Raw genomic sequence first — 27,567 nt, 5'->3', positions numbered from 1 at the left:
GTGTCCCCAGCCCCGCCGCCACCTCGGCGGGGCCCGCGAGCGCGTAGGCGACAGGTCGTATTCTTCAAACCCGCTGCGCAATCAGCGTAGCCCTCCGGCTATGCCTGCGCGCTCCGCGAAAGAATGTTACACCAAGCGCACGGGCTCTTCCCGCCCTACGCTGGCCTGAGTTACGCACCTTGCGTACGCCGTCCGCTTACGTAACGTGCGCCCCGGCCCAGGTTTCGCCTGCCGAGCCGAAGGCGTTACGGAGCGCGCTCCTTGCGCAGTAGGCTTTGGGGAATAGCGCTTCTCTCCTCCTCCCGCCCGCCTTCCTCACGCGGAGCACCGGCTCTAAGTAAAGAACTCCACGCACCTTCCGTAGCCCGCCTGCTGCTGCGCGGGGCGGTGTTTCGCCGCGCGCGCTTCGTGCGTAGCTGGCTTCCGTGAATAGGCGTAGGCATCTCGCAGCGCCGCGGTTTGCGCAGCGCCGCGCCGCCCGTAGCGTAAGCGAAGCGGGCCGGGGCGGCGGCGGCCATTTTGTGCCGGGAGCGCGGAGGAAGAAGACGCTGGTGTCTCCACACCGCCCGGGCCCTGGAGCCGACCGAGAGCCCCGCCGTCCCGGCCGCTGACGCCCAGCGGGTCTCGGACCCACTGACCACCTCTTCTCCTTTTGTGTCCCACCAAAGAGGCGAGGTGGCGCAAAGCGAGTCCTCCGAGGCGCAGCCGCCCCTGGCTGGACCCTCTCCCCGTACCCCCAGCCCCTCGCCGTCCCCACGGCCGGCGTTCCGCTGCCTCTCGCCCACCCCTCCGGGGGCGATGAGAGGCTTCGGGGACCGGGGCCGCGACCGAGACCGCGGCGGGTAAGGGGGGGGGTTCGTCACGGCCGGGAGGCGATGGGGGGAGCTGAACCACCGCGTTGGGGGCCTGGGGAAGGCGGAAGGCCGGAGAGAGGGGCGTGCGCTGTAATAGCGGTTTTGGGAGAGCGAAAATCCCATTTGTTGGGATTTTCCCCCAGGAATTCTCGTGTGGGGGTGGGGGGAGCTGGAGACTGAGCTGACAACAACGTGGGGTGGTGGGCTCTGAGGTGGGCTTTTAAAATTTTTTACTTAGCTTTTCTATCGTTCGTGTGTAACTGTGAGCCTTGCTTGTAATTTTAAGGCCTGCATCCACAACCCCCCCCCCCCCCCCATTTATTTTCTCCCGCCCCCCTCCTTTCCCCGCCACCCCCCGGCCCCCCCCCCTCCCCCAAGGTCTTGGTGTTCCTGTCAGGGTTGGTTGGTTCCTCTGCCCTTCGGGTTGTCATTGCTCCTTCTGGACTTTCTGGAAAAATGACACTGGGGGGAAGATCTCTCTCAGCTGCGCTCCGAGGCTTTATAGTGAGAGGAAGTGGGATTGGAAACTGCTGCCATGCGGGGGACTTCGATACTGGGGATCACACTTGCCAAGCTTATGTAGCACAACAGGGATTGTTCGTGTGGCACTGTAGAGACCCTAGTACTTGATACTCTTGAATGTATTATTTAGAGGAAGTTTGGCTTGGAAAAGGCTTTTGCAGGTTTGATTTGATGTGATTTCTTGTTTCTGAGAATGACAGCAATAACTAAATACAGTGGCATTATACTACATAACTGGATTGAGGCTCGAGTTTTTTAAGAGCTGAAAGTAATAAGGCATTTGTGCCAGGCCTTTTTAAAGAGAAAGTTAGAAATAATTTTGGAGAGTGGCATTTTCTGTCCTCCAGATCACAAGTAGTTAGGCCTTGGTTCTCAAGGATTAGCAATAAACGTATCATGTGGGTTCTGTTTTTCTTAATATGGCAGACTAGATCTCGGTTAATAAGTCTTCTCTTGTTTTTGGTTTTTTTTTTTTTTTCCCCACTTCCTTTTCTTCTTGTTTTCCCTCTCCACAGAGGAATTAAAGAATATTTTGCTGCATGTTGCAATGCACTTTAACATTTAGTTTCTGGTCGTCTGTGAAGGGAGATAGTTATATCATTGCTTTATCTTACACCCACATTTCACGTTCTGAAATTAAAAGATACTTTCATTTTTTTTTTTTCCACAGAGAGGAGGGTTCTGGTGTTTTTCCGCTATGAGATTTCCAGCTCAGTTTAACACAAGGACATTGGAGTAAGCGCTTTGGCAAGTCTGAGATAGGTCAGACCCCAGCTGTTTTTGGAGTTTAGTCAGTGAGTTTGAGTATGCAGATTTATTTACAGTTACTTAAAAGAATACTGGCCAAAGCGTTGACACGACACTTGACGTGCCTTAAAATTAGTGTAACCTCATTTTATGTAAAGTCTTTGATTATAGTGGATGCTTCTCTTTGATCAGGGGCTTTGCATGAGTAAAAGCAGTACCTACATGCTTTTCTGTGAAGGTTTTGGGCATTTGCACGAAAAATCTTTTTTTTTTTTTGGCATATTATCCTGGAGGTTTTAATGCATTGGAATTCAATTTGTTGTATATGTCCTTTTAAGGTGTGAAAATATTTGTAACCGCTAATAACCATCATACTTCATAAATAAGCTGTATAAAATTTCAGGCCACCCAGTGTGCTGGTTCAACACCATTTGAAAGTTTATCACCAGTTGTTTTGTAGGCTAATCAAATACAAGTTTCTGGTTTCTTCTTGTCAGGAACGAGTTGTAGGTGACTACTTAGGATGAAAAATGACAATGTTTTGCTCTGGAACGTATCAAATTTAATCAATTCTGTCCCAGAAATGATGGCATCAGTAATATGTCAGAAGAATGCTTTGAGCCAGACGGAATTTACACTTTAAAGAGAGCTGTTGGCAAATCGTTGTAATATTCCTAGATTCAAATCAGTTTACTTGGAATTGGAATCTCATTTTACTTAAAATGAGTGTCAGTTACTGCCAGTTCAGTAGATAAACCTCAACAGGCAGGTTCAAGGGCTGCTGGAGGGCTCACATCTTTCAGGACAGTATCTGGGCATATTGTGTATAAGAATGGAAAACCAAAACTATGTGACTTCAGTGTAAAATGCATTGTTTTTCCCCTCTGAATAGCTGCAGGACAAATACAGTACCAGCTGTTCCAGTGTCCAGTCTTGCAATCAGCCCTGTCATATGTTTCCTTTCATAGGAGAACTCACTGACCCTTTGAACCTCCATTGGACTTCAGTGAGACTGTGGGTTTTGTAGGGACTACTTGGATACAGAAGTAGTTGCCATTTTGACCAGTTAGCAAATAAGGGATATTTATGAGAAATGGAAGATGCTTAATGCACAGTTGCAACAGAGCAAACATTTTAAAACTTAGTAGGTTTTAAGTTAGATTATATCTACCATACTTAGTTTTTTCAACAGTTTAACCCCTTCTTCCTGTTAAAATGTCAATTTGAGTTCTGTTTTCTTGGTCTCTTAGTCACTATAATTTGTGGTTTCCATTGGGAAGTGATTTAAAGAACAAATGCCCTTAATGTTTGAGGAGGTAGACTTGTACCTAAGATAATTCAGATCTTGTTTATTTTTTAGCAACTCTTCCTCCCCTTCCTTCCCCCACAAGTTATTCCTGTAAGAAAGTTGCTTTGGGGTTTTCATTGCTTTCAGTTTGTTTCATTAACAGTTTTTTATTTGCTAGTGGACTACCTGGGAAAGATGCAGACACTTTGGATTTGCTGTCGAAATAAGAACTGTTTCAAATGTGCATGTCTCATGAATTCATGTTTAGCAGAAAGCTATAGCTTTAGGACAAAATTTGACCTGATAACGTTTGGAAAAGTACCTTCTGCTGAGTTTGTGTGATACTAATAGAAAAGTGTAACTTTTTTTTTTTCTTTGGTGGAATTTTAAAATATAATTCATGATGTTTACAGTAAAAAACCCATTTCATGCCACTGGGTTTTTAGTTACTCTTACAACTTATTACCATGAGCTCATTTTGCTTATTGCATTAGCCAATCATTACAGTTAGTTCTTAACCTTTTGAAGTGTATGAAATAACTTGGATTAAAAAAACTTAGAGCAATAACATTTGAATTGTTATGCTAGTTGGAAATTTTTTGGTAAATATGAGCTTCTTACTCTTTTAAGTCTTTGTCAAAATGCATATGAGAGGGGATGTGGTTTTCCCCAGGTACTTTTTTGGCTTTTTTTATTCCTTTTGGACTGTGCTTTAAAAATAATTTTTAATTTTTTTATTTCATTTATTTCAGATGGACTTGCAGGCTTGGCTGGACTTTCTGTTCTTTACTCTGTTTTTCATTTGAGACATACTTTTTGATAAGAAAGGAGATATAGAGGGGGAGATAGAGAAGTAGCTATTTTGTGTACAACTAACTTGAGAGAGATAGAAGGAACTTGTAATTAGAGATTTTTCTCATCCTTTTGATCTAACCATGTTGTCAGTGCACTGTCACTTTCAGGACAACCTGAAGTTGTGTAGGTAATGCAAGTGCTATAGATGTACCCACAGCCGTGTCCTTGAGACAGAAGCTTTGAAGGGGTGATGTACAATAAGATGGTTTGGGGTTCAGAACTGATTTAAAGCAGTTCTATGTTATTTCAGGAAGTTTTATACCACCACAGTGATTTGAGGGGGTTGACTTTTGCTAGAATGTTGTGCTCATGTGTCAGCTTGGGGAAAAGAGAATGGAAAATGGTTAAGGAACCTGCAAATTCCAGAGTGACTATGAAGTAGTTTTTAAATATTAAGTATTTTTTTTAATCACTAACATTCACATTCCCAGGTTTGGAGCAAGTCGCGGAGGTCCTCTTCCTCCAAAGAAATTTGGGAATCCGGGAGAACGTTTGCGTAAGAAAAAATGGGATTTGAATGAACTGCCCAAGTTTGAGAAGAATTTTTACGTGGAACACCCAGAAGTGGCCAGGCTTACCCCAGTAAGTTCTCAGATTCTGTCTGTTCCGTGTTGCCAACAACAGAAAATGTCGCAAGTTGAAAAACTTGTCCTAGGAAGTCTGGGACAGAATATAATGGAACTGTCTCTTCATTAGGCTTGTGTGATGTGTGTACTCTGTAGGATACCAGCTCTTGTTGCCTTCAGTATTTAACATTAGCAGAGATGGTGCTTCTGTTCTTAGATATTTTATATTTTGTCATTTGTAACTCATCATCATAGTGCTTGTCCGGTCTAGCAGTTTGTCCCTGGAGACAAGACTTAAAGAAATGGAGTTACAGTATTGGAGAGGCCCTGAGATGACATAAAGTAATGAACTAAAAATGGCAGAAATACATGAGAAACATTTACAAGTAGTATTTTATCGTAAAAATAATTTGGGCTGAAAGAGGCCGTGGGGAGATCTCTAGTCTAAGCCTCTGCTCAGAGCAGGGGAAACTGCAGGACTAGAGCAGTGCCTTGTCCCTTTAAGTGTGAACCCCGGGGATGGGAAGAATTTATATCCTCTCTGGGTGACTGTCTCAGGGTTTAATGTTTCTCATGGTATTTTTTCCCCCCCTAATAATTATCTGCAACATCTTCTCTACAGCGGTCGGAAGTGGTTGAAAATAGCAGTTAAATTGAGGGTTGAAAATGGTTGGAAGTAGCAGTTAAAGGTCACTGTAAGCCCGTTCTTTCCCGAGCTAAACAAATCCAGCACTCCCAGTCTTTATTCATACAGCCTGTACTCCAGCCTCCAGCTTTCCCCATGTAATTGGACATGCCCTGTTAAAACAGCATCCTGTTTACACTGGGGGCTCAAAACTGGGTGCAATACTTTGTGTTTACTCTGTAGTTACAGTAATCTTTTCTTCCTACCTGACTTCAGTTTAGGGACTTTTATTCTGTCTGTAATGCATTTTTATATTAGAAATTTAGAGATTTGTTCTTAACACGAGGCAACAAACAAACTGTCATTATCCAGTTACATAAACTTACAAATCCTTATGTGAAAAATTCATCTGGCATAAGGGAATTGAAGGAGGCTTCGACTTCTTAAACATACAACTTGAACTACTGAACTACAGTCAGCATTAGCTGCTGTAGCTGTCGTTGACTTAACCAGCTAAAAGGATTTTCACATTTTCCCCAGAAGTCATTTTCTTTCTTTAACTTTTCATTCAAGCTCAAGAGATTCTCACAAATAGTCAATCTGTTGCTGTGAATAAAGTGCCTGTTATTGATGTGTATCTCTCTGTTGATTTCTAATGAGCATTAGAATAAGGTCATGAATTGTGGAAACATGTTACAAAGGGCAGTTGGATTTGGAAGATAAAGTGGGATGTTTTTGTCTAGATTTTCTAATTCTAAAATTATGCTTATGTGGATACACATTTCAGAAATATTACAAGGAGTTCCGTTACTTAGAAAAATTGTTAGGTCTTGGGTTATCATCATGGTGCTATCTGGGCTTCTTTCACACAGAAATAAGTGTTGGCTCCAAAACAGTTCCAAGCAACAGTTCTGAGGTGCAAGTTGTCCAGCAGGAGCTCTGTATTTGGCCACCTGTGGCATGTGTTAATTGAAGGAGAAGGACTGTCCTGCCTTTGGTTTATTGTATATTAAGTCCTATTTAGTTTGTTTAATTCTTAGCATTGCCACATAAAACATGTTTCTTATCCTCTGTTTGTAATCGCTTTTGAAGCTGTTGGTCATTTCTGGCCTTTGGAAACAGTATAATTCCTAAAAATAATCTGTTAATATACTTTTCATTAAAAAGGACTGGTTATAAGAAGACAGAGACAGTAGTCCTTCTAGGCTACTTAGAGAGCTCATACCTCTAAATGTTGCAGAAACTGTACAATAACTCAGTCTTAAAATATAATCTTAAGGAAAGTGTTTTTTTTAGATCTCTGTTTCAATTCAATTCTCTAACAAAGCTGTTATCCAGAGGTGTGAAGAGAGTTAGCAGTTAGAATTATGCAATTTAAGTCCCTGCTGACATTTGGCATTTTCCCTTTTTTTCCCCCCCCAACATAAATAGTATGAAGTTGAAGAATTGCGAAGGAAGAAAGAGATAACAATTCGAGGAATGGAGGGCTGCCCCAAGCCGGTGTTTGCCTTCCACCAGTGCAGCTTTCCCCGTAAGTATTTTGCTGTTCGTTAACATCATGAGGATTGCTCAGAACACACCTAAACAGTTACTGGGTCTGTTTTCTAAAAGGTCTTGTAAAACCTCAGTAATCTTTTAACAACGTTTTTCTTTTCTGCAATTCTGAAGAGTATGTGATGGATGCCTTGATGGACCAGAACTTCACAGAACCCACTCCAATTCAGTGCCAAGGCTTTCCACTCGCCCTCAGTGGTCGCGATATGGTGGGCATTGCGCAGACCGGCTCTGGGAAGACTCTGGCAGTGCGTATTCTTTCCTTTATTTAGCTAACTTTCCTGGTCACTTTGCAGAAATTACCTACGTGTTCGTAGTTTTTAGGCTTGTCAGTACTAGGATGAAGTGACACGATTACAGGTTTTTAAAGTTTTCTTTATTGCATCATGGGGGAGACTTAAATTTCAGCTCAGCTAGCCTGTCGTATTCACAGGCTGTTGTGACACAACACATACATCACAGATTATACACACAGTATTTTGTGTGTGTCTTTGATTTTGGATGCTTAGTCACTTCTCTTTGGTCTATATTTGCCTTGCACTTTAAAAAACAGGATGTTCTCTTTAACATGTGTTTCATTAACCAAGCAAGTTAAAAGTCTTCAAGGTATACATTAATTTAAACTGCAGTGTTCAAAAGGATTTTTATCCTTTATGAAAAGCAGTTGTTAGGGCCAAGATTGCTCGGTTTGGCTAACTTAGACTCCAAATTGAAATGAGCCTCCCTTTCAGTGGTGCTGAGCAGCTATATTTTGTGCTCATGTCAAAGCAGATATGGTTGGTCAGCAGCTTTGAAAGTCTTCTGCTGGATAAATGCAAGTATATTTTTTTTGCAGAATCCTGATTTTTAGGTATTATATAATACTGTTTTCTTCTGTTTCAGTACTTGCTGCCTGCAATTGTTCACATCAACCACCAGCCATATTTGGAGAGAGGGGATGGCCCAATTGTAAGTGTTTGTTGATTCTCTTCCTTTTGTGCATATGGCATGGCATCGTTAATGAGGTGTGTGCTTTATTTAATTGATGTATCAGAATAGTAAGTGGAAGAATGTTTACCATTGCTATGTGAACATCCCACTCAGTTGAAATTCTGTGCAATTGCTAGAGATTCTGTGCATGTTCTAAAGATATTGAAATGCTTTAGCTAATAGAGAGCAGATGGTCCAGCTTTGCTTATGGTTTTAAGTTAGGGATGTATATGCAGCTTGACTATCCTGAATCAATTCCTTTTGTAGTGTCTTGTTCTAGCACCTACTAGAGAGTTGGCCCAGCAAGTGCAGCAGGTGGCTGATGATTATGGCAAGTGTTCAAGACTGAAGAGTACCTGCATATATGGAGGAGCACCTAAAGGTCCCCAGATCAGAGATCTAGAAAGAGGTAATTTTAAAGTGGGTATTTGCAGTTTCTGGAGGAAGTGATATTGTAAAAGCTCTGTAAAAATACAACTCTTCTCAAAATCTATTTGGAAGGCGGTGAGAGCGAATAAGTGGCTGGCTCTTTCTCCTGTTAGAATGAGAGTTCATGAGGTCGTTCTCTTCTTTGTTGAATAGTGACTTGGATGTCAGATTTCCTTTCTGTTTTCTCTTTGAACTTCGACTTGTGAAGGTCATCAGGATGTAGAAAGGGGAAAAGGAAACTTCCCAGAAAGAGAACAGGTTATTTTGAGGAAATGCAATACCAGCAAGTTTAAGGAAGGATTTTGCATAAGGCATATTTCAAGTTTCCTGCCCTGATTTGTTCAAGTAATCAAACTTAGTTTCTGAACGTGTAGAAAATTCTTTACACGGTGGGAGAAGGTGTGTTTCTTTTTCTGGTTGTGATTTTTTAAATTATTGTTTGTTTTTTTAAATTGTTCTTAAGCGCTAAGCCCTATTTCTCTTCATGTACCCTGTAGTGTTCTGCAAATGTCTTTGTGTACATAGCACTGGGGTTGGGAATGGTGAGGAACTGTGGTTGTGCAGCAACCATTGTAGCACAATAGTGCTGAAGTGTCCTAGCCCTCATTTCAAGGGCTGGTTGCATAAAATTTCAAATACAGGAACGTGATGATGGCTTTCATCTTCACTAGATTAAAAAAATGTAGTAGAACTATGTGAAAAGATGCAAGAAGTATTACCAAGGTAAGCTTATATATACAGATCTATTCAAGACATCAGAAGATGTCACTTACCACTGCAATTTGCAGAGTCATTATTGAAAACTGCAGTAATGGGATAAAGGTGTGCATGGTAGAAGTCTGTGGGGTAGCTCTGAGAAAACTGTAGTGCATTCCAGTTCAAAAGTAGCATCTTAATGGACGAGTCCAAAGTTACATGAAGAATCCTTGGGAGGATCAGCTTACTGGGTGTTTGTACACCTTTCTGGAGTGCTGTAAAGTAGATGTTCTGCTTATGAAGAAAACCTTTTTCGTGCCCCCTACTTCCCTAAACTTGCCTTCTGTGGACCTTTCAGTAACACTGAAATACTAACCTGAAAGATCTGGGAATTGGTGGAAACCAGACCCTCCTTTTAAGGAATGTGTGAATTGCCAAACTGGATATTAGTTTATGAATATTTAAACTCTCTTTTTATGCTCATGAATACGGACAGGATGGTTTTCTCTCACTGTTGGTGCATAATTGCTCAGTATTAAAGCCCATGCTTTGGCTTTATGTATTTTAAAAAAAAGTGGAAGTACTTTAACCCACAGAGCAGGAGGAGCACTTCATGTTTGATTAACGTGGGAAGTTTAGCTGGAGTTTACTCTGATTTTTCTAGACACCTCTCTAGACTGCATAATTCTGGATGAAGATGGGCCAGGATTGAGTAGAATTTTATTTTACTTCTGCTTTTTGGACAGCTCTTCACTGGTGTTTTTTTGACAGTAAGCTTTTAGCTTCTGTACTGCATTTATTATTCTAATGGCACTGTAACAGTAGTTTCAGAATGGAAAAAAATATTAAAAGAAACTAGGGCTTCTACTGAAATGACTCAATCTTGGGTACGAATGAGGGTGGTGCTTTTTTTTTTTTTTAAAACAATTTTGCTCTGGAAGGTGATTCATTCTGACTAAAAATACCAGTTGACATTCAAATGAAGAGCCTTACTCTTTTTCCCTATTCTATTCCGAAGGTGTGGAGATCTGCATTGCTACACCAGGTCGCCTGATTGACTTCCTTGAGGCTGGAAAGACCAACCTTCGTCGGTGCACGTACCTGGTGCTGGATGAAGCAGACAGAATGTTGGACATGGGGTTTGAGCCCCAAATTCGTAAAATTGTTGACCAGATCAGGGTGTGTGACCATTGTAAAAGCACAGCCTCCTTTGTTTTCCTATTCCAAGCCCAGTACCTTTAATAAATCCGTTTTCCTTTTTTCTTAGCCTGACCGACAGACTCTGATGTGGAGTGCCACCTGGCCAAAAGAAGTGCGCCAGCTTGCTGAGGACTTCCTGCAGGACTATGTTCAGATCAATGTGGGAAACTTGGAGCTGAGTGCCAACCACAATATCCTGCAGATAGTGGATGTATGCATGGAAAGTGAGAAAGACCATAAGTAAGCTAATTTTCCTACCTTTTCACTTTCTTTGGTTGTATATAAAAATCCACATTGCTTTGTTAGCCAACTAGAAGTTTCAAATAGTAAAGTAATTGTAGTATTATTTAACCTTAGAGTGTTACAAAATAAGTAAGCCCTGTGATTGACTAATCTCTTGTGTGTATTCTGACCATACCATTGTACAACCGACTGAAATTCTGTGTGATTCTGACCTATGTGGATGTATGTTGTGTATGTCCTCAATGTCAGCTGGGAGGGAGCTCCCCTATTCTGGTACATGTGGACATACATCTTAGTTCTCAATATCTCTTTTAGACTGATACAACTGATGGAAGAAATCATGGCAGAGAAGGAAAACAAGACTATCATCTTTGTGGAGACAAAGAGGCGATGTGATGATCTCACTCGAAGGATGCGCAGAGATGGGTGATTAGCTTCCTCCCTCCCTCCACTTTTTTCTAGTGGGAAACAGAAATTGTAATCAAAAGCAGTAATGTCTAAGTGTTCACGATGCTGTTGTTGGGAACAACTTGTCCATTATTTTCTTGGCTGAATTCAGTCATTATTTCCCAGAAGATTCCAGTCCATCAAAGCATTAGTGCAAGAGAGAGTACTTGTGAGCAGTGCAGGTTTGTTAGTGTACTGGAATCCTGATATGCTGTTTGGGAGTGTATCAATATGGCAAATGTGATTTGGCTTCGATGGTTGTTTATGTAGGTAATGGGTTTACAGTACACATGCTGGGTGGATAGAGGCCAGAGGAGGATAGGGAATAAAATATTTCTTAAATCTTACGGTTTTGCATTTTAAACAAAATAAAGCGTCCTGTTGCCTTTAATGTCTGTGCTTTCTGTCCCTACTAAATGTACATTTCTGTTTGGCAGTTGGCCAGCTATGTGTATCCATGGAGACAAGAGTCAGCCAGAAAGAGATTGGGTGCTTAATGGTGAGTCCATAACTGAGGGGAGAATAACTTGGGCTGCTGTACTTAATTTACCAAGACATGCGTTTCTCCAGTCTTTTTTTTTTAACTCTAGACCCAATAGATGCATTTGAAAGAACTGCCTTTGTACTCTTTAATTTCAGTACTTGTATTTACCTTTTTTTGTTTGTTTGTTTTGACCAAACACAATGGGAAAATTTGTTAACCCAGAGAGATGGATTTTGAAAAATAGTTGAGGCATTATATCCTGACTCACTGGGGTTTCTGGGATTGACCCATCCTACCTAGCTTCTGGAAAATGAACATTTAGTGTAAATCAAGTTCAGGTAGCTTTATCGTTTTTGAAAAATCTTTCTTCATAGCATGCTTTGTTTTACAGAGTTTCGTTCTGGAAAGGCTCCTATCCTCATTGCTACCGACGTTGCATCTCGTGGGCTAGGTTTGTACACATAGACCACTCTTGCCTACTGCTGCATATTTTTCTTCTTTGGACTGAATAATGTTTTCTTTAAAAAAAAAAAAAAAAAATTCAAAGCGTGATTTTCCCCCACATGTGAAATACGTTTTTTAACATTAATCTTTTTTTTTTCTTTCATATTCAAAGTCTCTTCCTGCTCCTAATGAACAGGCTTTGGTCTGCAGCAAGGCCTAGGCATGACCAATCGATCGCCAAGAGGGAGAAGAGACGTCCAATTATGCAACCCAACCCTTCCACCACACTCACTTCTTCCCCAAATCCAGCTTTTGTTGCTGGATAGTAGGGATGGATTGCTCTCAGTTCAGAGCGTGTCAGATAAAGTTCAGGTAGAAAGTTGTGGGAGAGCATTTCGACAGCAAATAGCTAACATTCTCCCCGTATGACACACCACAGATTTGAACATACCAACCCCAGTGTACATGCATGTTTACCCTGCAGATGTATTCACATCTGAGAAAGCACTGCTCCAGATCTTTGGTCTTGACATGTAACCTTCCCTCCTCTGTGTTCCTTCTAGGCAGGACCACTGAGATGATATATGGCCTTTAACAGACGTGTAATTGAATCAAAATAGCACAGCTCTGTTCTGGTGGTATGAAAATGATCTGTCTGGATGCATCAGTTGTGCCCCCTTTTATAATAAGCATGTCTGTATTGTGAAACACGGTGTGCTGAGCACAGTCCTTTTACATCTGCCCACCACAGAAGAGGAGAATGGCTTCTGAAGCGCTCCGAGTTTTAGTAACAGACATTGAATACTCTGCCCACCTTGGGTTTGGTAGAGGATAAACTACTTGGGGATCAATGTCTCACTGTAGTAAATTTTAGACAAAATTACTGCAAGTCATTGCAGATTAACTCGGAGAATAGTTTGTTAAAAGCCTCAGTTACCTGAGCGTTCTTCATATGCTGACAGGGTGGCTGTGCTGTGCATCATATGGTCACTTTTTAATACAGGCAGACCATTACTTAGACTTGGCAGCCTTTGTTCACACAACCTTCACCCCTCCTCCCCCTTCCCCCTCAAAAAACATCCGGCACTTCCTCAGGAAGTGATTATATGGACTTCAGTCTCTGCCCTCTAAGGTCATGTCTGGACCTGTGCAGTTAGAACTTGGGCCTGTTGGGAGAAGGGACTGAGGCCTGAAACCAGTTTGTATGAAAGAGAGCTGCTTTCTCTAGCAGCATTTTTTAAACAGGCTTGCTATGTGCTGGTAGCTTCTTTGTGCATCTTGCCTAGACATTTAAAACAGCCTCACCCCCCTCAAAAAAAACCAAACCACTCCCCCCAAAACGACTCAATTGGATAACACTTCAGAAAACAGTCTTCCCACTTCCCATCCTACACTTCACCTGAGCGAAGGGGGAAAGGTCTCAGAGTCTGTTTCTTGTTACTGAACAACATCTCTGCTTGTTTTGGGGCCCTGAGTTTGCTGCTTAAAATAAGTCACTTAACTGGCAAACTTCTGGACGACTTCCTCCAAGATCCTGGAAAGTGAAGGCTTCTACCTAAATAACATAAAACAGGGGCGCGCGCCTTTTGGCTGAGTCACCAGGGCTTTCCCTCTTCCTAATGGAACATTGATTTCAAAAAAGCTTCTTCCAGGTAAGTTCTGAGTCCCGTAATAACTTCTTTGTGATAATTCCCTGGAGTGAGGTCCTCTCTCTGCACTGATTTTTTTTTTTTTTTTTACTTTATTTTTTTGTTCAGTCTATTAAACTAAAAGCATTGAATTTGTTTTGTTTTGTTTTCTTTAACAGAAGCTTTGATATCAGCTGCAGATCATTCTCAGTGCAGGGGTGGGGGCACATCTACAGTGATGGTCTAAACATCTAGACTAGCATGTTTGCTAGTTTATGTCTGTCCCGATTGATAATTGGAGACTGACTGTACCATAGGGTGTTCTGATGGTGTGACAAAGGGAATGTTTCCCAGGTAGCTGTCAGAAATGATTTACAGTCTCAATTCTTGATCCTGCTGCATTATCTTCTAAAAGTGCAGGAAGATTGTGAGTGTGTGCAAACACTTTGGAGCATGTTAGACTGGAGAAGCTGAGTCTTGTACGCGCTCTGGTCTTTTCTTCAGCGAGCTGCGTGCTCTACCAGGACCACTTTCTAGTCTGGAAAACACCCTTGCCTCTTCCTCTTCCTGCCTTCCCATTCTTCCTGCTCCTCCCCAGTCAAATCAGTTCTGTCTACATTGGTAGCTACAATTCCCTGTGCTTTCTGCTAGGAAAGCACATCCTTGTATCCTCTCTGGTAATTGAAGTCACTTACTACTGGATGTGCAAAACGGGACTGACTGAGGACCATGTAGCCTGGAGCTTGTCAGTCTAGTTACACTCTGGCTGTGAAGATGCAATCTGTCACACGTACTCCTCTCTTTACTCCACTTTCCTTTTTTAAAAAAACCTGTTGCATCAAGGACCCTAGCTGGAGACTCGCGCAGCCCCCTGTGAAACCTGCCTTCTCACTCCCTTTTTTTGGTGTGATTCAGGACTTTGGAGTCAGCAAAGACTGAGGAGCCCCCCCTTTGCTGTAATAAGAAACAGACATAAAGTCCCCCTCTTGTCACTACAACCCTCATGTTTTTATTTTTCCTACAACCCCTTTGAAATTGATGCAGTCTGGGCAATAGATGCAGTCTGACCCTTTGGATGTAATTTTTGTATCTTCATTTTTTTGACAATTGCCCCTAAGAACCCCAAATAGGGGACAAAAAGCGTTGGAGGACCTGAAACTTACCTGAACCCAGGTTCTCCGGCGCTTCACAACCAAATGGGGCAACAGAGAAGCGTCTAAGCCAGTTCACAGAGCGAGCGTGTGTGGGGACTTCTCGCTGCCACGGACCCTTGATGCATGCTCCCCGCGCTCCAGTGGTCCCGTGTCAGAGGGCGGAGTTTTCGAAAGGAGGCCGCCAAAAATAAAAGGCAAAGAGACGGGATCGGCTGCAGCGGTTTCCCACAGGAGGAGGGAGTGTGCATCGGTCTGGTAACAAACAGAGAATGTTTCTCTCTTTAAAACCAAAAAAAAAAAAAAAGGGAAAGGAAATCACAAAAATCTGTGTTTTATCTTGGATATTTTCAGAATATTCTTGTTAAAATGCAGATTTTAAATATTTTTTTATGAGTTGTTAGGGCATTTACTGTAAAACTGCATTTGAAAATATTGTACACTATAGTAAATAGGTGCTTTTGGTACTTAAGGTGCTTTCACTGAAGCGTTACACTAACATTTGCTTGATTTCTGTCCTGCAAGTTTACAAAGTCTGTCGTTCTGTAAAGCACAGAATTCTGATCTCCCAAATTTTAATACTATTTTGCATACAAAGCCATTTTGATCATTTTGTTTCCTGCTTCCATCTGACACTGGAAGTAGGAAATTGCTGACGGAATTCAGGATTGTCCAAATTATGCAAGCTTGCCAGAGCTGGACAGAGCAGCACAGTGAAATGTTAGTGCAATGCATTCTGGTGATAACTACAAAGCTGAGTTAAGGTATTCTAGGTCTGCATAATTTTTAATGAGTTGGCTGAATAATACTAATGTAATTGGAGTGTCTTAAGCTTTAGGCTAGGGAAATTAGTTCACTGTATTTATTCTATTAGGACTGTAAAAGTAAATATTTTTAAGATTGCCTTTTATTTCATGTTACCGAGTGGAAGGTAAGTGATCTCATTACCGTTATTTTTTGTTAGACTTCTCCCAACAGAGTAAAAGCTTTACCATGGCAGTTCTGCCCTTCCTCCACCCTAGTTTGCTCTGTCTGTTGGTGACATTTTCACTTTAAAGATTGTGTTTAAAAAGAAAAACCCAAAATTCAATTAGCTTATTCACAAACACTGGTGTCTTTGATACAGGAAGACAGAGAAATGCATTCTGGGGAGGATAACTTTGAGTGCAGGGCAGAGCTGCTTTAAAATTATGACTCTCTTTCAGGACGTTGACCTTTCTTCCTGATAGTCTTAAATTTGAGTCTTCTGCTCTTTTGGGATGAGTCTGTCTTGTGTTTGTTCCATGCAATTACTAACTTTGCTTTTTTTTTTTCTTATTACTGTCACCTGCATTCGTGCTCCCCACCTTTCGTTGGCACGTCCTCTCTTCTTCTCCCCTTTCCTCAACCCCACCCCTTCACTGTGCTTCGCTCCTGGGCACTTCACAAGATGTGGAAGATGTTAAATTTGTGATAAACTACGACTATCCGAACAGCTCTGAAGATTACGTGCACCGTATTGGCCGCACCGCACGTAGTACCAACAAAGGTACTGCCTACACCTTCTTCACACCAGGAAACCTGAAACAAGCCAGGGAGCTTATCAAAGTGTTGGAAGAAGCCAATCAAGCCATCAATCCAAAGCTGATGCAGCTTGTGGACCACAGAGGAGGAGGAGGTGGTGGTGGAGGTAAAGGCATATGGGAGAAGGGCCACACAGGGATAGGTTCCCCATTTTTGCGGGAGGGAAGATTAAAAGAGGGTAGGAAAGTAGTAAGCGCAAGTCTTAAGATAATAAAGCTGTTCTGTACTCGAGGTCACAACACCTTATGTAGATGTAGTATATCTACATAATGTCCCAACAGAGAGGCAGTCCCCTGTTTTACCTGAGCTGTAGAATTTTATTTTTCTCCTGATAAGGTCATCACAGGGCTGATTTCATTTGAAGTAAGTGTTTCCTTATGGCTCCTACCTAAGCACACGCAACACTATGCATGTAGATACCCATGCAAAATTGAAATGAGTAAAGGCATACACTGACTTATTTCAGGGACTGAGACTGTTTTTGCTCCCATTCCTTGAAGGAATAAGAAGTTTCCTTATATTTCCAAGTTAGCCCTGAATTTCTTCCATTTCTTTGTCTCCAAGCACGTGCACAAAGAATCCTTGTTGAACTTTGTGTTTACACTTTGAACAAAATGACGAGGCGTATGCACAGCTGTGCAGGGAAGTTACAGTCAAAAATGTGCTCCTTGTGGGCAAAATTGGGGATGTAGAAGGGGAAAAATAGGGGCACAATTGTTCCAGAATTCATTGTTTAAGGCTTGTTCATGGTACTGAATCTTAATATATCCATCACCAGGAGGTCGTTCTCGTTACCGAACGAGCAGTTCAGTAAACAACCCTAACCTGATGTACCAGGAAGAGTGTGACAGGAGGCTCCGGGGAGTGAAAGAGGGCCGGAGAGACTCAGGTGGCTTCAGAGACCGTGAGCGTGCTGACAGCTATGCCAACGGAGCCAACAAGACCTATGGCAGTGCCTACGGGAGCCCAAATTCTGCTTTTGGGGCAGCACAGAGCCAGTATGGTTACACTCAAGGGAGCTATGGAGCAGCTGCCTATGGCACGAGTGGCTATGGCACTGCAGAGTACAGTGCTAGTGGCTATGGTGCCAGCACCACAGCTGCCACCGCTGGGAGAACCTCACAGAGCACTACCCAACAGCAGTATGCAGGGATGGTGGGGCGCTCGGGCCAGCAGCCACAGCCGCTCATGTCACAACAGTTTCCGCAGCCCCCTGCCACTAATGTGATGGGCTATATGGGACAGACTGCCACCTACCAGTACCCACCCCCTCCCCCGCCCCCGCCCCCCTCCCGCAAATGAGACCACTCGGTGACCAGTGTAGACCTCTTGCATTTAAAGGAACCTTTTCTTTCTCTTCTTTCCCATTGTGATGTCTCTCATGCAGGTTAGACTTAGAATTCACCATTCAAATCACTTGAGCCCATCAAAAATGGCCCCCAGTCCACATTAATGACCCTGTCCTCTTTGGTTTTTTCTTTGTTTTTTTTTTTTTTTTTTTTTTTTTTTTGAGGTATATATAGTTGACTGGAAATTCATTATTTTTATCTTGCATGTTGATGAGTTTGGAAATTTTATTTTCTCTAAAGGAAATGGGTATAAGGCAGATAGGTCCCAGGTCGATCACCTTGGTGTCTAAGGTTTGTGTGAAAACTTGCTTTTGAGAGGAAGAAGTTTCTATTCTGTAACATGTTAACTTAATTTCAGGAAGTATCAAGAGAGGTGGGAAACTTCGGGGAGCCAAAAAACACTTCATTTAAAATATAAATGCAAGGGAGCAATGCTCACTTCTCCTAATCTTATTTTTTTTTAAGTAGCTCACTATTATTGCTTGTAATCTTATCGTAGATGACTTTCTATAGGAAAACTCTGCTCATTTGTCTGAGCTGGCAGTGTTCAGAGTAATGCCTTATTGTCGGCATTTTCCACAGCTCTGGAAGCCCAGTCTTCTCATACCTGTGGCAGCCAGCAGTAGGGAGGTTGGAATTAAAAATCCAGTGTCTGAGACCAAACCTGCCTTGGATTTGATACCTGAAAACCTGATAGTTGCTGTGGGTACCACTGCTAAAATACTCAGTCAAGTAAGTTATTTCATGCTGAGCCTGGTTATTGTTAAATTAGTTTCTGCTCTTAAATTCCTGTTGTTGAGTTTATTGAGAGAAGTCATACTTGAGAGCCAAGAAACTAAACAAATGATGAACAATGTATCTTGTTCGTCTGTCCTTCACAAACTCCCTCCCTTTTGCCATAGGGAATGTTCTGAATGCCACTACGCTCAATAAAATGTGACAGAGTTTTCCACACTTGAATTTAAGAGGCTTGAATAGAGTGGGCTGGGGGGGAGGGCAAGGGGGGGAGGAAGAGAGGAGGAGGAGGAGATTGCCTGGGATCTCCTTTCCATGAGGTAAGCAGTGAGCTGGTTAGTGCATCCTGATTCTGAAGCTTTATTTCTTTTGTACCTTGCTCTGACTATTGCTTTCTCTGGCTTTTGAGTGCATTTCCCTGCTGCATTGGTCCCTTTGAGCTGAGCTCTTGCAGGTAGGTAGTATTTTAGAAAATGTTAGAGAAGAGTGAAATTTTAGTAAATACGTAAATAAAACTTGTTTATTTTACAGGCTAAGGTGGGTGTGAGGGGGGTTCCCCTCCTTAGTAAAGCATGTTGTTGACTTGTTATTTCTAATACCAGACGGTTCAGAGACAGTAGATGATGACAGGAGTTGGCTGCTCTTGATCTGATAATGTGACAAAAGAATGGATATGTCTCCTGGTTTGAGGCATGCTCTTTGCATTATGAGAATGCAGGGGGTTGTGGGTTTTTTCTGTTGGCGTTCTTGCATATGGATGAACAAGGCAGCCCACTCCTTCTGTAGCAGAGTGGAACTTCTTATAGCCCTGGAAAAGAGCTTGCTTATACAGAAATGATTTCTTTTTAAATTTAATTTCTTACCAGAGTAAAATTTTGGGGGTTGAATGTGCTGCCATTTTATTTTTTTTTTTTTTGAGTGCAGTACACAGGTTGCTGACAGGGAGAAGGGAGAGATCTTCCAGAACCTCAGTTCCCTCATCCCATTTTAAAATTCCAGTGCATGGGCAGGAAGTTCCTTTGCTTGTGTTAAGTGAAAGCCAGAAACATTTTGTTTATCCAGGCGCTGACTGATTTGTCTTTGGCCTCCCTCACAAGCAAATATAGAGCTTTTTTTCTTTTTCCTTTCTTTGTTTTAAATTTGAGAGTTGAATGCAGAAATGTGTTTGAGGAGTGTAGGAGTAGAACATCTCACTGACTGGCTTTAAAAAGGGTCTCTGGACCACCAAAGCTGCCTTATAGTCTGTTATAGCTTTCACTTCTTTTGGTGGGGACTTGTGCACATGTAAACATCGATGCCAAGTCTTGCTTTATCGCCATTGAGGTCAGCTGAAGTCCAGGGTCTTGGTTCAGTTCAGAGTGTCAACCAGACTGTTGAGTGCATAAATGCACCGTGGCATGTGCTGCCCCTGTCCCACCTGGTGCTCGCTGCTCTGTTCCATATACCAGCTGGAGGGCCCTTGTGGATAAAGCATTAGTCTCTAGTGTTGTTTGTATTGTTTTCAATCTGTAAAAAGTTTGTGGGAGTGTCAGATGAGTTGGGTGTCTCCTCCCCTCCCACTTCCTGAAGCAATTTACTGTTTGGACTTCTCTGAACAATGGAAGGGTTAGTGGCTTTGTGTGGGATCAGCATCTTGTTTCACACACCTGCTGGTCTCTGAACACATTCCTGTTGTATTAATAAAGACTTGAATTGAGAGATTCATAGATCTGTGGTGTTCAGGCACAGGATACTAAGAGCTATGTTACTATTCTTAGTTTGTAAATTGTCCTTTTGATACCATCTTGTTTTCTTTTGTAGGTATAAATAAAAACACTGTTGTCAATAAATTGTGAACTTTGTCTTTATTTATGAAATGTAAAGCCATCTTTGCCCCTGTTCTTCCCAGTTCTTAAAGTCAAATTCAAGGAGATGGAAACACCTCTTGGCAACCCACTGAATTTTAATTGAATTTTTCCCCATCTGTAGGATATGAGGAACTGAAAGTGAGTGAGTGGGGAGGATGTTTGAATACTTGTGGAACTGGAAGATTCATATCATTCAAAGGGAATGTGTTTTTGCTTGAATGTTACGGGACCTGAATAGAGAGAGGGTCAGGCAGACTTAATTTTGAAGAGGGTGTTAGTTCATACAGAGTTAAAATAACAGTTTGTAGCATCTGCTTTGTCAGATGTGGCCACCTGTGAAATAGGTCAGTGGCTTTTGTCTGTGCTATCAGACTTAATAGTACTCTGGTCCCTTTACCACGGGGACTTGCTAAAGGACTAAAGGGAGTTACAAATTCCCTTATACTCCTTGTGCTGCCACACGTTCAAGGTAGAGGTGTGTTCTGGAGGTAGGTGCTGGGAAGAGCCAGGAGAGAATAATTTGCACTACTTCGGTATTGGCCAGCACTACTTAGACTAGCACCAAATTCAAGTGAGAAGAAATAAAAAAATGGAGGGGAAGAGTCTTGTGGATGAAAAGCATTTCAGCTTTCCAAGCCTCGTCTTTCTGTCACCAGGTTGAAACTTGGCTGAGCCATCCGTTAGTCAAAAAGGGCCAAGGAAGGAAAGCTGTGATCCTAAAAGCTTTGTCTTCAGAATTTCTTGCTTTGTCTGTGGAATGTCTTCAAACAGGCATGGGGAGACTTAGCTTCTTTCCTTTTAGGACTATGCAAAAGAGAAAAGGTAATGAATGAACTTCGGGGAATTCAACTGTTTTATTGTTTCAACAATTTTATTTTTTCTAAATTGCTGTTTAGAGCATGGGGTACTGGGGTGCCGGGTTTGCAAACTGCAAATGGGAGACAACCACTACAAAATTGCTGCTAAGAGGGCAAACTCCACAAGCTAGCTATTATCCTTTATGCTGAAGGAAAAGGTTCCTGTTTCCTTTTCCACGGTTACTTGCTCTCCCATGTGAGACCCTTTTAACTTTTTTTCTAATGATTTGCTATCCTTAGTGCTTTCCCCTTTTGATATAGACCATGGCCTGAATAAATGGTCTGTGACCAGCCCCCTCCTAAGCCTGCCCCACCCTGTTTGGTCTGAAACTTGGGATGGCAGGGATGCCTCTGGTGGGGTGCATGGAGCAGCAGCTGCCCTGGATGTGTGGTGGTTGGCAGGGCATGGTGGCTGTCGGCCTGGTACAGGGGTGCACCCTGGGGGTGGGTGCCGGGGCCTGTCTCTGTTGGGTGCCAGAGGGAAGGGCAGTAATGTGCTGACAATGGACCACAGAGGGCAGTGAGTGCCTGATATACCAGGTGGGGCCACAGGGACTGTGCCAGGCTGGAGAAATGGGCTGGGGGGAACTCGTGAGGGTCAGTGAATACAAATGGATGTCCTGCCCCTGGGGTGGAACAACCCCCGGCACCAGTAGGTGCTGGGGCCTGCCCAGCTGGAATGGGGCTTGGCAGAAAAGGCCCTGGTGTGTGCTGGTGGATGCCAAGTTGAACACAAGCCGCCAATGTGCCCTTGTGGCAAAGAAGCAAATGGCCTCTGGAGCTGCAGGGCCAGTGTGGGGGTCCTTCCTCTCTACTCAGCCTTGGGGAGGCCACGGCTGGAGTGGTGGGTTCATCTCTGGGCTCCCAGGGCATATTGGGGCAAGTCACGAAGGACCACAGGAGCATCTGACATATGAGCGCAGGCTGCGAGCTGAGACTGTTCAGCCTTGAGAAGGCAAAGGGGGATGTCGCCCATGTGTACAAATGCCTGATGGAACAAAAAAGGAGGCAGACCCAGACTCCGCTGAGTGGTGCCCAGTGACAGAACATGGGGCAATGGGAAATTCCACTTAAATATCAGAAAATAACATCTTACAGAGGGTGGTCAGACACTGGCACAGGTTGCCTGGAGAGGCTGCATCCTGTAGATAGTCAAAACCTGACTGGACAGGACTTTGAATAATGTGCTGTGAGTGGGGGCATGGATTAGATGATTCCCCCTCTCCTTCCCCTATCTGCTTCCAACCCCAGCCATTCGGTGAAACACAAGCTTTGGGGAGCTGAAAGCTTCCTCAGGATATCTTTCATGTCCTTGTGTTAAACAGAAAGGGGCTCATCTAGTTTTGAAAACAAGATAAAAAGAAGTAGCATTCTATAAAAATCCCTTTGCAATGCTTTGGTATAGGCTCTGAAGTCTTATTTAATACATTTCTTTATATAACACATTTTTGCTTTTTTTTTCTTTTCTTCAGCATTGCTGCCCTTTTGTCTGAGTTCTTCAGTGTTAGAAATGTTTTGAAAAGTTGGGGTTTTTGAAAGAATGTAAAAGAGATGCAACCTGCTATAATATTGCTGGCTCTCATAAATGACTGCAAAGCATTTGCATATCTTCAGACCCTGTTTCTCTCCCATGATCCAGAACATTTGTGTAAAAGAAAAGAGGGGGAAAAAAAGCAATTCTCTTCCTGCTGTGATGTTCCAGGGACAAATGTTTTTTCTTCTGCCTCCAGTATCATCTAAATTTTGCAGCTCTGTCACTAGCGGGGTGAGACTGAAAGCCAGCAGTTGTGTTTTTTCCCCCTTTTGTTCCACCATCACAGCTACAAAGGGTATCGATTTCTCACAAAATACAGGACACATGAATGGAGCAAAGCTAAAATGGGAATTAGGTTTGAAAAGGAAAAAAAAGGAATTGACGTGGAGCACCTTGATGGCAGTTTTACAAAGTAATTTTCTGGCTACAAAAATATTGAATGACAGAAGGAAGTCTTAATCTGCCAAGGCCAGCCACCTGCTCAGTGCTCCTGTCACCTCTCTGTCAGCAGGTACAGTGCACGAAGCTACCAAAAATCCATCCCTTGAAACATCAAACATGGGCCATCACTATTGCTTTTGGCAGACTAGAAAATGGTTGTCCACTCAGGCAATTTCATCTAAATCTGTCCTCCTCAACAGAAAGGTGTTTTAAAGTGTACTTCAGCCTCGGCAAACCACGGTGTGTTCTACCAGGATTTATGCCCTTGGTGCACTTGTTAGCTCTGGTATGTAGCCATTTACCAAACACAGCACTGAAATGGAAGGGGCATCTGATTTTGGAAAGTGTCTCTTCTGTGCAGATGCCCATCTTCCTACAGAATTAGTTCTTGACAATGTTACATATTTCCCATCAAAGGAAAAGTAGGCTTAATAATATCTCCATATGTCTGCAGTTGCCTTCTCAGGTACATTGTCTGCCTGCAGCTATTTTTTCCTCCTCAAAGTTGGTTTTTTTTTTGTGTGATTCATAATCTTTCAGAATGAATGTAGAATTTAAATGTACCTCAGTTGTTAACTTCCCAAGGTGGGGTTAAACTAGGCTTACCTCTGGTTTAATTTCTGCTGTGTTTCACATGCGCTTTAGAGCTTTGTGAGCAGTGATGCCCCCTTGCATTCAACAAATGGTTTTTTTAAACTGGACTTCAGGTGCACAATATACATCACAAATACAGCAAAGAATGAAGTTATGCAAGGATTAACGCATGGCAAGCTGCAGCTCCACTGTGCATTGCAAGAATGTTGAATAAACGTTTTAGATTTATAACCAACCCATTTACCTACCTTTGGTGACGTATAGATAGAAGAAGTCACAGTAGAAGATGGTTTGTACCACCCCAGAGACTACAGCGATCTGGTCATAGAAATTCTCTGTGTGGTAGCGCCAGACCCAGTTGGCAATGTAGAGAGCACGGTAGAGACCCAGGAAGAAAAGGTAGTGTGTTGTGATGGTCTCTGCTTCCCCTGTCTTGCTGATCATGAAGAGCTGAGGAAGGATAGCCACGGACTCCAGGTAGATGGAGAAGGTCCAAAGTATCTGTGAGGTGCAAAACGAAGGCGGTGGGGAGTCGGTGCTGGTTAATATGTGTTAAGGCCCAAAGCTTTTCCTTTGGCAAAGCACTGATGTGTAAGTGGCATGAGTAGTGCTGCAGAAGTTGGGGAAAATGAGCCTGCTGTGCTGGGACTGAGAGCAGACAGCACTGAGCATCTTCAAGGCCTGCCAACTTTGCCTTTCCTGCCTGCTTTTACTGTTAAAAATCTCAGTTATTCAACATGCTTCTCCCTCTGCTGCCTGGTGTCAGGCTGCTGCTTCCCCTCCCTTTTCCTGCCTCAGTTTTTCCTTACCTCCAAGGGGGTGAAGCTGTGGTTCTCCAGAAATGACAGGCCTGTGACAGGGACCAGCAGGAACTCAAGGCGAAAAGAGTCATTCTCACTGTCAAATGTTTTCCGGAATTTCACATAGATCATGTACACGGTGACGTAGGCACATATCAAAAAAATGACCTGGGGGAGAGAAGGGAGATGGCAAGACCTTCCATGCTTAGAGGACGGCTTTGCCAAAGGTCTGTAAACCTGGTTCTGGTGTGGCCATGCCAGGGTCAGACAGTGGTGAATGATTTTCCTGTGCTGGTTTATGGATTGACTTCTGCTGGAGATACTCCAGTGGTCAAGTAAAGCTTGCTCCACCATGGGGATCACACGTGTTTGAGTCCCTCTGGGGCTCTGTGTGAAGAGGTTGGCTTGGTAGCAGCCTTCTGTTAGCATTCCTGCTGTGCAAGGACACACAGGCTTGGTTCACAGCATCTCATTCTAGTTTTAGTGGTACTAAATGTGACTCAGCTCACTCACTGGCTCTGGTGAGGTGGTTTTTTTTTTCCAATGGAAGGCCAGTGACACCAAAGGAAGCATCTCTACCCACACTTCCTGGCTGAAAAAACTCAGTGACCGTGTACCCTCACCTCCTTGAAAACCACGGCAAGCTGAGGGGAACCTCTTCTTCTGCACTGCCCTTTCCTTACCTTCATCACAGTGTTATAGACAGAGATGAAGTTTGTAAACAGGTCCAGATAGCGGGTTGTGAAGACAAGGGCAAAAAGAATCTGACTCTTCCCAGAGATTCCTGTGTGGCAGGGAGACAAAAGGAAGGTAAAGCAGATGAAGGGAAGGACCCATAGGGTGGTGGTTTCCCCTTATGCCCTCTTTGGAAGCATTTGTATATATGTATGTTGTTTTTTGAGCCAGGTCTGGTGTGCAGGTGCTGATGTAGCTCTAGACCTACCCCAGGACTGGCCAGAGACCCCCAAGTAACAAGGCAGGCTCCTGCTGATGCCACTGAGCCATGCCTGTAGGGACTGGCGCCCGGTGGGCATGTCCACTGCTTTGACCAATTCGGTTCTTACTGTCATCAGGAGGCCTTTCTTCTCCCTCCTTTCCTCCTTTGTTGCCCACCTCACCAGGGATTGTGTGATGTGACATCTGACATAGGAGGGAAGAGCTGTGGGACCAGCCCAGGGATGCTGGTGGAGCTTGGTCACTGCTGGCTGGGAGATGCAGTCAGGCCCACCCGTTTCTCTTCCAGTGATAATGGTCACAGCCCCAGCAGCCCAGCCCCAAAATCTATCACTGGGGAAACTATGAACTCAGCAAAATCCTCCTGCAGGAAGCTGTTGTCCTAATTTCCTTACCCCAGGATGGGGCAGCCTCTGGCACCTGTCCACCACTGGCAGGACCTCCAACTTAAAGCAGCTTTCTCTCCAGGTTGTTGGTGTTGGTGCTGCCACAACTTCTTACTCTCATTTTCCACCTCCCTCTGGCCCTGCTGCCCTCCCCTTCACTTCACCACCCCAAGACCAACACCTGCACGAGGCTCTGTGCCTTGCCACATCACATCCTTCCAACACAGCACTCTCTTTCTGGCAGGGACACCTTCCAGAGGAGGAGGATGACTTCCCAGCGAGAGCCCAGTGGGGAGGGCTTCCAGTTTGTATGGGCTATCACTAGTCTTTCCAGCACCCATTTTGCTTGTACCCTTCATGAAGCTGCCTTCCAAGAAAGACCACCCTCCTTCCCTGGGGCATGGAAGCACTCACCAGCACAGGACTTGGACTTCAGGATCTTCAGGAGGAGAATAATGATGGCCAGCAAGTGGGAGATATCCCCCAGGATGCGGAAGATGTTCATGATGCCGGGGGGGGGGGGGGGGTCTGGGGGGGGGGGGGGGGGGGGCTCCTCTGGGGCGAAGGGAGTGTGGCACTTTCTGCAGTCAGGAAGGGTGAGGGCAGGGAGTTTTTCTTCCCTGAGCCTCAACTGAGTGAACAGTCTCCTCCGGCTCAACTTTCCTTTTTCCCTGAGCACAGAGTCCTCCCTTCTTGTGGAGCAAAGTTCAGGCTCTTCTCTCCCCTGGTTGTGGGTGCCTTTCCCCTTCCAGGCTGGATATCTCCCTTAATTACTTTTCCACCAAGGTGTATTTTCCCTCTCCCAGGCCAGGGCCTTCTTCTCCCTGCTTTAGGCTGAAAGTTGGGGTTTGTCCCCTGGAGAGCCCCAGGCTGAGCAGCCCTGAAGCCAGCGCTGGGTGACGGTGACGTGGCTCCTGGCTGGCCGGGGAGGAGAGAGAGGAGGAGGCAGAGGCGGGAATAACTGCGCTATTTTTCCCTTTTTCTTTTTTTTCTTTCCTCTTTTTTCTTCCCCAGCTTGTCTCAAGTTACACACGGAAGTATGGTTAAAGGGGAAAAGGCTGAGGGAACGGGATTCCCATCCTCTGGCCTTGAGGACACACCCTCCTGCGGGGCCAGACTTCCCAGGGAAGTTCACCATGGGTGCATTAACCTCTGTCCTGCTCCCAGCCAGCAGCCTTCTGCCCTCTGCCCTTGCTGGCCCCATCCCACCTCCAGCACCTTTTCCCCAGTGCTCCACCTTGTCTCCTGGAGCAAAAGAAGTGGGGAGAGTTTCAAATTACCAAACCATTGCGGCTCTTCCACAGCAGTTCATGCACAGGCATTCCCTGGTGACTGCCCCATCAGGCAACCCTGCCTTCAGGTTTCCCATCTGGAGCAGCGTGGATCCCAGACCCCAGCCCAGGAGGGAAGAAAAGATCCTCCCAAGGGCTGGTTTGAAACAAAGTTCACTGAAAATATTAATCCTGGAAGCCTGCAAGTGTGTTACAAACAAAGTAGTTTATGGGTTGAGTGAAAGGAGCACATGGGCGCTGCTGGTTTTGTAGATTTCACAGAGAAGAGCTCAGTAGTGACAGTTAGAAAGTTCTAATATATTTCAAAAAACAGCTCTGAGTGACCAGCCTGGTTCAGATAAACCTTGTCCTTGGAGAAGCAGTTACACAGGGAGATCTCATGGCAGCAGTGGGGGGACATCTGCATCAAGAACCAGCAACTAGATATTCAATATCTAATCACTTTGTACTACGTACCTTAAATTTTTTAATATAATATAATATAAATAAATATAATAAATAAATTAAATAAAT

At 43.8% G+C, this 27,567-nt stretch overlaps 2 protein-coding genes across 4 annotated transcripts; one reads left to right on the top strand and one right to left on the bottom strand.

Moving 5' to 3' along the window:
• The first annotated feature begins 485 nt into the window (after positions 1-485).
• On the top strand, positions 486-20,178 carry DDX17 (DEAD-box helicase 17). 3 transcript variants are annotated; one of them, XM_027665282.1, is made up of 13 exons: positions 486-842; positions 4,698-4,848; positions 6,889-6,988; positions 7,126-7,259; positions 7,894-7,959; positions 8,248-8,389; positions 10,124-10,284; positions 10,373-10,545; positions 10,864-10,974; positions 11,433-11,494; positions 11,871-11,930; positions 16,132-16,371; positions 17,044-20,178. In XM_027665282.1, the coding sequence occupies exons 1-13, from the start codon at positions 799-801 to the stop codon at positions 17,565-17,567; spliced, it is 1,968 nt and encodes a 655-aa protein (XP_027521083.1). In that variant the 5' UTR covers positions 486-798; the 3' UTR covers positions 17,568-20,178. The 3 variants fall into 3 exon arrangements, with proteins under 3 accessions (XP_027521083.1, XP_027521091.1, XP_027521098.1); XM_027665290.1 differs by lacking the exon at positions 486-842 and adding an exon at positions 2,059-2,111; XM_027665297.1 differs by lacking the exon at positions 486-842 and adding an exon at positions 2,121-2,138.
• On the bottom strand, positions 19,252-26,681 carry KDELR3 (KDEL endoplasmic reticulum protein retention receptor 3). The gene is made up of 6 exons (XM_027665383.1): positions 26,313-26,681; positions 26,177-26,282; positions 25,106-25,206; positions 24,432-24,590; positions 23,871-24,123; positions 19,252-21,000 (listed from the first exon to the last, which is right to left on the bottom strand). Exons 2-6 carry the CDS (start codon positions 26,265-26,267, stop codon positions 20,960-20,962), a joined length of 645 nt encoding a protein of 214 aa, XP_027521184.1. The 5' UTR covers positions 26,268-26,282; positions 26,313-26,681; the 3' UTR covers positions 19,252-20,959.
• Positions 26,682-27,567: the final 886 nt, after the last annotated feature.

The sequence above is a fragment of the Corapipo altera genome, unplaced genomic scaffold, assembly GCF_003945725.1.
Source record: "Corapipo altera isolate COAL_440 unplaced genomic scaffold, ASM394572v1 1, whole genome shotgun sequence".
NCBI lineage: Eukaryota > Metazoa > Chordata > Aves > Passeriformes > Pipridae > Corapipo > Corapipo altera.
Note: the sequence above shows the minus strand (reverse complement) of the source record. Positions and strands in the feature narration are given on the sequence as shown.

Excerpts from the sequence above, each read along its gene's own strand:
- DDX17 (XM_027665282.1), top strand. The coding sequence starts at position 799 with ATGAGAGGCTTCGGGGACCGGGGCCGCGACCGAGACCGCGGCGG. Across the intron at positions 7,960-8,247 it reads AGAGAGGGGATGGCCCAATT|TGTCTTGTTCTAGCACCTAC; the intron begins GTAAGTGTTTGT and ends TTCCTTTTGTAG. Across the intron at positions 16,372-17,043 it reads AGGAGGAGGTGGTGGTGGAG|GAGGTCGTTCTCGTTACCGA; the intron begins GTAAAGGCATAT and ends ATCCATCACCAG.
- KDELR3 (XM_027665383.1), bottom strand. The coding sequence starts at position 26,267 with ATGAACATCTTCCGCATCCTGGGGGATATCTCCCACTTGCTGGCCATC. Across the intron at positions 24,591-25,105 it reads TCTATAACACTGTGATGAAG|GTCATTTTTTTGATATGTGC; the intron begins GTAAGGAAAGGG and ends TCTCTCCCCCAG. Across the intron at positions 24,124-24,431 it reads ACAGCTTCACCCCCTTGGAG|ATACTTTGGACCTTCTCCAT; the intron begins GTAAGGAAAAAC and ends TGCACCTCACAG.